This window comes from Anser brachyrhynchus (assembly GCF_964034855.1).
Source record: "Anser brachyrhynchus genome assembly, chromosome: 17".
Taxonomy (NCBI): domain Eukaryota; kingdom Metazoa; phylum Chordata; class Aves; order Anseriformes; family Anatidae; genus Anser; species Anser brachyrhynchus.
Window position 1 is genome coordinate 3,243,562 of NC_137710.1, and position 7,483 is coordinate 3,251,044.

General features: G+C 41.1%; 1 protein-coding gene across 1 annotated transcript; it reads left to right on the top strand.

Annotated features, from left to right (window-relative positions):
- The first annotated feature begins 2 nt into the window (after positions 1-2).
- Positions 3-7,414, top strand: DENR (density regulated re-initiation and release factor). The gene is made up of 8 exons (XM_080559546.1): positions 3-141; positions 925-1,039; positions 2,038-2,057; positions 2,303-2,387; positions 3,008-3,091; positions 4,757-4,873; positions 6,283-6,422; positions 7,139-7,414. Exons 2-8 carry the CDS (start codon positions 934-936, stop codon positions 7,181-7,183), a joined length of 597 nt encoding a protein of 198 aa, XP_080415672.1. The 5' UTR covers positions 3-141; positions 925-933; the 3' UTR covers positions 7,184-7,414.
- Positions 7,415-7,483: the final 69 nt, after the last annotated feature.

Below are 7,483 nucleotides of genomic sequence, written 5' to 3' on the forward strand. Positions count from 1 at the left end.
TCGCCTCACGGAGCGGCTCCGCCCCGAGGCTCTCGCGAGAGGGCGGCGGCGGGGCCGGGGGAGGCGCGGGGCCCGGGGCCTGCAGCCGCCGCCGCCGCTGGAGGAGGGGGAGCCGCGGCCTGAGGGGGCCGCCCGGTAACGGTGCGTGCCGCCCGGCTTTACCTCAGCCCCCCCCTTCCCCGTCCCCGGGGCCCTCCTCCTTGTCCCCGGTGCCTCATCCCCGCACCCCCCGTTCCTCTTCCTTCTCCCTCCCTCCCGCCGTCGCCCCCGCGCCCTCCCGGCCCTTCAGGTGCCCCCGCCGGCCCCCAGCCCCTCGCGGCACCCGAACCCCATCGCCCCCCGGTCCCGTTCCCTCAGCGCTGTCCCGGCCCCGCGCTGCTGCCTCTTGATTCCTCTTCCCGAGCCCCGTGGCTGCGTGCTTGTAAACCCTTGCGGAGTGCGGCAGGGGGTGAGGGCGGTTTGCTTGCGGGGTCTTTTTGCGTTTTGTTGGCTTTGGCGGTGTCCCAGGACCAGATTTGGACTCTTCAGCTGATAATCTAAATGATCCCTTTAGTTAATTTGTTGGCGGTCCCTCCGCCTTTCCACACAGCGTGCCACCGGTTTAACATAATCCCTCACGTTTCGCTTAAAACAGCGTGTTCCGTAATCCCACGTGCTCTTCTTGCACATCTTTTTTTTATTTTACGCTACATTTTTTGCCACTTTGCCTTCTCCCTTGCATGCTACAGTTCCAAACTGCTTGGAAGCTTTTGCAGCCATTTTCCCCTCATGGTTACTCCCTGATTTCTCCTGCTGTTCTTACGATCACACATGTTTTCTCCGGGCCTTGTGCTTCTATCAGTCTCCGAGGCTTTTGCTGAGTACGGAAAGATGTGAATAACACAGAACTGTTTCATTTCATTCATTTAATTCTGTGACCCGCAGGCTTGTGACATGGCCACAGACATAGCTGATCCTGTGGTCCCTGACTGCAAAGGAGACGTAAGGAGCGGTGCCAGGTCAGATGCTGACTATCCTCTTCGGGTTCTCTACTGCGGAGGCAAGTGCTGAAGGGGCAGTGGGCCACGATTCTTCCAGTGTGCTGTTTGTGAGGGCAGCCTAGTGCAAAGAGTGAGAGAATCGGACATTTTCTTCTGGTCAGCTTTTGTTGAAAAGATAGGCCACGGTCAGCGTGACCTTTCTGAGCTTCTTTCTGAAGTAGTTTGTGTGGTGTATTTTATCCAAAGCGTTTTTGGTGAAAAATGGGGGGCTCGTGTAAAAGTTACATTACTGGGAATGGTGCTCAGACCACAAACTTCTGAGCAGATTCCTGCAGCTAGTAAAAAGCTAGTACGTTTAGCACAGACGAGGTCTCTGAACATCAGTATGATAATAAATAAAGTTAAAGTAATTGTTGCACTGCGTTTACAATTCTGTTTCACTCATTACATTTGTAGCTATGTAGATAAATTTTTAAAATGAAACAACGTACTTATCTAAAACATATCACTCAGGATTATTTATTTTGCATTGTGCTTGAACACAGTTGCAGGGGATTAGAAAAGAATCCGTGCTGTGCGTGAGTCTGCACAGTTGGCTTGGGTGTGTTTTAAAGTCAAGCCTATCCAACAAGTAACCCATCTTCTTTGATGAGCTTGGGCCTAGATTTTCTCGGATCTTTGGGACATAGGTAGCTCTTGGAAAATAGAGAGCTATCTGAATCATGTGGTAATTTATTAGGCATATTTTTTTGCCTCAGGTAGAACTGGTGTTTCTTTCTGTATCTTTTCCCCGAACTATACGTATCTTCTTCCCTTCCTTCACTGACTGATTGCTTTTGCTGTGATAGTTTTATTCTAACACACAGCATGTGAGCAAATGACTAAATGGAGGAATGGTATCAATAAAATAATCTTTTGAGTCAGCGTGAGGTTATAACCAGAAGTTACAATGTAAGAAGTCATCCCTAACTTCAAAATACCAATTTGAATTAACACCAAGGTTGTAAGTTGAGAACTTTTTGTAATTTCTTTTTTTTTCCCTCCCCTCTTTCTCCAGTCTGTTCACTGCCAACAGAGGTGAGTTATTTTTTTGTTTCTTTCTGTCCTATGATTTCTATGATGATTCTTTCTGACCTTTTCTGGCTTTTAATTGTGGTAGTTCTGTGCTTCAGCCGCTCTCATCTTTAGCATGCCACGAGGCTCCTTATGTGCTACTAGAGTGTTGGTATTGAGTCACCCTAAAGAGAAATGGCTGAGCTAAATAGAAAATGTATTTTGCTCTATTTGTTTGTGACAACATTCATGTGTCCTTTCTTCTCTAGTACTGCGAATACATGCCTGATGTGACTAAATGCAGACAATGGTTAGAAAAGAATTTTCCAGATGAGTTTGCAAAACTTACAGTAGGTAAGAATCTTTCTCCATTTTCTGGCTTATATGTGTACTTAAGTGTATTCAGAAGTCTTTGAGCTTGTCCTTTTCTCACCTTTCCCATCTTCCAGTTGTCTGAAAGTTAAACCGTTTTCTCAAAAGTCTAGGGTGCTTTTGGATGCTGTGAAAATAAGTTTGTCAGAAAATCTCAGAAACGATATTTGATCTTTATTAAGGTTTCTGCTGTAACCAGTCATCTGTGCATTTGTTTCCTGTCAAAGTTAATTTATCCAATATTATGTCTTTCCAGTCAACAGTGGATTGCTGGAGGAAAGGTCATTAGTGATAGGGAACCTGTCGATTTAGAATTTAAATGTTAACACTGTCGTTAATTTCCGTCCCTTTTTGGAAATTATGCAGAGACTGTATTGAAACTGACTGTATCCTCAAGCTGAATGTCACAGATGTAATTCATCCCAGCACTAGAATGAGGTTGTAACATGCATCAGTCAAGGAACCGTGGTGCTAAAGCAAGCCACTTAAGGATCTAGCAGAATGTCACTGTGCCTTACTTCCTGTTTCTGTAAGGTCGTGTGGTAATCTGACCACTAATTTTGTTCTCTTTCTTCTCACCACTCTGTTCTGATGTACGTAAGAAAATTCACCTAAACAGGAAGCTGGGGTTGGAGAAGGCCAAGGAACTGCAGGAGAAGAGGAGGAGAAGAAGAAGCAAAAGAGAGGCAAGGTCTAAATAGTTGTTTGTGGAATTGATTCATGAACAGTTTGGGACGTCTTTTTCTCATCTGTAGGCCTGGACTAGGCATGGCTTTCTTGTGTTTTGGTTGTGTTAGCTACCCTTCGACTCTGCGCAAAAGATACCAACTGGAAGAAGCGTATGTGGTAGCAGGGTTGGTACAGCGATGTGTGCGGTGTTAGTGAAGAGACCTGGGTTGTGTATCTGATTGTCCCGTCATTGCGATGGCACTTATTCAGGGAGTAATTCTTTCCATCCTAAAATCATCTGGCATACCTCCCCAAATGCCTGTTTTTACCCTATTTTACGTGAGCTTATAGGTTGCTTGCAGAGTAGAACAAAGGTTGCTTGCCTCTAGAAATGCCTCGTGATGCTGCTTTTGCCTTTTTACCTTCCATCCCTCCCCAGTATTGTTAGTTATTTTTGTTTAACGAACGTACATTCCATCATAAATCAGAATGCTGTGGTTGTTAATATGTATTTGCCTGCTTATTGTCAGCTTTCTGTAGTGCTTCATAAATGCTGGTTAACAGCCCAGTAGGATTCAAATTTTAAGCCACATATCACTGCAGACGTTCTATTTTTGTGTCTTGGTAACCAGTTATGTTTACTTTGTCAGTGGGATATGTGTAGTGACAACAGTAACTTAGAATCTGTAGCTTGGATGCTTCTTCCAGAGACTTCAGAACATTTCATTTCAACATTATTTCATTGTGTGGGGTGCTATGGCTAGTATGGTTTTAGTTATAAAATAAGTATTTAAAATCATTGGAGATTTTCTCCTAGAATCTCAAGTTTCGTGTAACTTAGGGTGTGGTGTTAAGTATGATGGTACAAGATACTCTAGAAGAGAGGGTGAAGAAAACGAGCAAAAACTTAGTGCAGTTGTTGACTGACGAAACTTTGAGATAACTGATAATTTAAGACAATAAATTGTTATCAATTTATAGTAATGTAGAACTGAAAGTGCTGCACATTAAGGGAAAAAAAAGTTTTCTCAAGGGGTTAGTTTGCTCATAAATTCTTGGTGAATTCCTGGCTTTCCTGGTGAGAAGGCTCTAGAACAAAACTTCACTTACCCTGGGGTGACTTGAGTTTATACAAAGTCAACTCCTGTGGCTGGCTTCTGTTTGAGGCATATTTTTTTCTACCAACCCATATATATAAAATGTTTCATACGTGTCCTGCATGAATATCTAGAACTTAACGTGCTGTTTAACCCAGCAGCCCAACTAGGCAGGTTCTCCTGGCCTCAGTGAATGGACACGAGTAAGTTGCTTTGCGTCACACCCAAACCGTAAGGATGTTAAGCTCATGAAAAACATTAAAGTAACAATTCATTCCTAAGATTACTACAAAAGAAAAATCCCTGAAAAAGGGGCTAAATGTAGACCAAAGTAAAGTGTTGGGGAGCCCCCATTTTTATCATTGTAACAGGGTCCTGATGTGCGTGCTAGGCTTTAATGCATATTTGACATGCATAGGTTATTTTTTGTAATACAAGGCTTTTCTGTGCAATGTATCTTTGCTTACATACATAGATGGGGAGAGAGGTTTCTTTGTTTACAGGGGTGATATCTGACTTTACAGTCTTTTTCTTTAAATGTTTTGTCATTTAACTAATTACGTAATCTTACCTTCTGTTTTAAAGGTGGAAGAGGTCAGATAAAACAGAAGAAGAAGACTGTACCACAAAAAGTTACAATAGCTAAAATCCCTAGAGCAAAGAAAAAATACGTCACAAGAGTATGTGGCCTTGCAACCTTTGGTGAGTAGACTTTTGTTAGGTGTATTTTGTTGCTTTTAGATGTGCCTTTAACCTGATATTACCTAGAGTCTTGGCTTGTTTCCTGTGAGTAAAAAAGTTTCAATTCTGAAACTTTTTGCCGTCACTGTAGGTATCGTGTTGTCTATTCTGTTATCTCCCTTCTAGTTTGTATTTCTTCACAACCTTTTTTTTTTTTTTTTTTAAGTTAACTTAAGGCTGGATACCGTCTTTTATTCTCTGCTGTTATACCTTGTCTGAAATATTTAACCATTACTTCATTCTCATTTAACAACTATCAAAAAAGGAGTTTCCTTGTGTGGTTGCTATGTATATATTTAGCAACTGATACCTCTACTCACATCTAGCACGCTATTAGGCATATGTTGGATAAGTAACCTTTAAGATATTTCTTTTGATTGTATTACCTTGAGTGATTTGCTTCTGTCGGTGTGAGATGAAAATTCCCAGGGTGCTTTAGGAGTTCCAAAGTATGCCAAAGGTATGATGACTCCCTCTGTGATTTAAGTCCTTAAACAAATAGGGTTACTTTTTTTTGAAGCGTCTTCCCACGGCAGCCCACTTGTTAGACTTCAGAGTAGTCTGTTATTTTAATGATAAACATGCTTACTTTCAAAAAGTTGCTTAATTCTGTCAGTCACTACCTGTTTTTTTTTTAACTTGTAAATCTGTTATTTGCTATTACTTTTTTTTTTTTTAACTTATCCTTGAAATTGATTAAGTGCACTTCTGAGTGAGGCAGTTAAATCATTGCCAAATTAAACCAACAGTGCTGCCCTACGTAGCTGCAGACATCTTAGCCACTTTGTGTTATATCTGTAATAACATTTTTTTTCACAAATGGCTCACTGGTTTTATCAAAGTTTTAATCTTGGTTGTATTAAAGAGGTATGTTACGTATTTCCTGCATAAGAATTTTGTTGGTTTTCTTGAGGGACCAAGAAAAAACAACAACAACAATATAAATAAATAAATCACAAAGATAGATCTCAAAATAGATCTCAAAAATCACTGGGACATGTTTCTAATAAAAACATACTGAAGCAATTCTGTGGGGAAAAAATAGTTCAATAACTATAGAGGTTACTCAGAACTGGATGGGTTTTTAATCTGCGTTTGTGTTTTTGGTGAGTGCTTGCAGCCTAGACCTGTAGAAACAGAATGTACAGATGACTTTTAGTGATTTCGGCCTCAAAGAGTGCTAGATTTGTTAAGTCAGTTGTTTTGTATGTAAGTATCAGACTTTTGCTTTCAATGGAAATCATATTAAAGTTTCAACTGTAAAATACCACTAGTCTTTCAACAGTTAAGATTTAAATTTTGGTTTTAAACTTGAGGAAAAACTGGTATGGCAATGACTGTACTTACACTGCCAATTTTCCCATAAACAGAAATCGATCTTAAGGAAGCGCAAAGGTTTTTTGCTCAGAAATTTTCCTGCGGTGCCTCAGTAACAGGAGAAGATGAAATAATCATTCAGGGGGATTTCACAGATGACATTATCGACGTAATACAGGAGAAGTGGCCTGAGGTAATAAACAATTTCTTTTGTAAGACTTCTAGTTTTGCACAGTAGCCTGTGAGTTTTCCAGTGATTTTCAAAAATGGGTGTCACCTTCGGTAGCACAGACTTGTGCAAAAGTAAGACCAGTTGTTGCCCTTCCTCCTACATATGAACAATTAGGTTAAGGAGTGATTAAAGTTGAAGCTGAATGTTGCTTCCATTGTCCAAGAAACATCAAATCCTTAAGGATATAGTGCACTGAGGAAGGTGTATCAGAGTAAGAGCTGTCAGATATCTACAGCTTCTTCCTGACCATTTCTTAATGGTGAATGCCTAAGTGTTCTTGTGCTGCCATCCTGTTTTTCAAAATACCTTAAAATATTGAAAAAAAAATGTCCTTCAGAAGAAGAGGTGAACTCATTTTGCGTTGGGCTGAAGTGTAGATGGTTGAGAGGTTTGGTTGCACTGCTGTAAGTGCAGACAGTTTCTTTGACTCTCCCTTGTTCTGGTATTTCCTGGTTTGAATTCCTTCTGAATAAGTCTGTAGGCTTGTCCTTATGCAGAGCCTTGTAGGCTCAGCTGTGTGATACAGGCATGTGTCACTCGCTTGGTATGTACAGCAGGGAGTCTCAGATGGCACCGTGTGCTTCTCCTGCACTTCGTTACATGTACAGTGAAGAATATCGAGTGAGATGCATAAGAAGGAAATACACTTAACCTGTTTTGACTTTTTTTTCCCGTAGGTGGATGATGACAGCATTGAAGATCTTGGAGAAGTCAAGAAGTGATAGTGAAAGACTACCTTTATTTAATTTTATGGTTATTAATGATGTAGCCAAAGTGAGGCTTCTAAATCCATTGACTCTGCAGTGAAACTGTGGAGAACCCGTATCCTTGGCATTTTCACTGTTCTGTATAGGCTGCTTCTTTTTTTGTTGTGATATTTGCCAAAGCTAAATTGGGGTTCTATCATGCTTACGCATGAAGTAGATTTAAATAAAATTACTGTTCCTCACTGAGTAGTGTTTGTGGTCTGTAGAGCTACTTTCCATCCTAAGCTCATAGGAAAATAATCATTTAATTAAATG

What these genes read in the sequence shown, in the direction of transcription:
- DENR (XM_080559546.1), top strand. Translation starts at nt 934, where the DNA reads ATGGCCACAGACATAGCTGATCCTGTGGTCCCTGACTGCAAAGGAGAC. An exon ending in TCTGTTCACTGCCAACAGAG is followed by an intron (nt 2,058 to 2,302) that starts GTGAGTTATTTT and finishes TTTCTTCTCTAG; the next exon opens with TACTGCGAATACATGCCTGA. An exon ending in GTTTGCAAAACTTACAGTAG is followed by an intron (nt 2,388 to 3,007) that starts GTAAGAATCTTT and finishes GATGTACGTAAG; the next exon opens with AAAATTCACCTAAACAGGAA.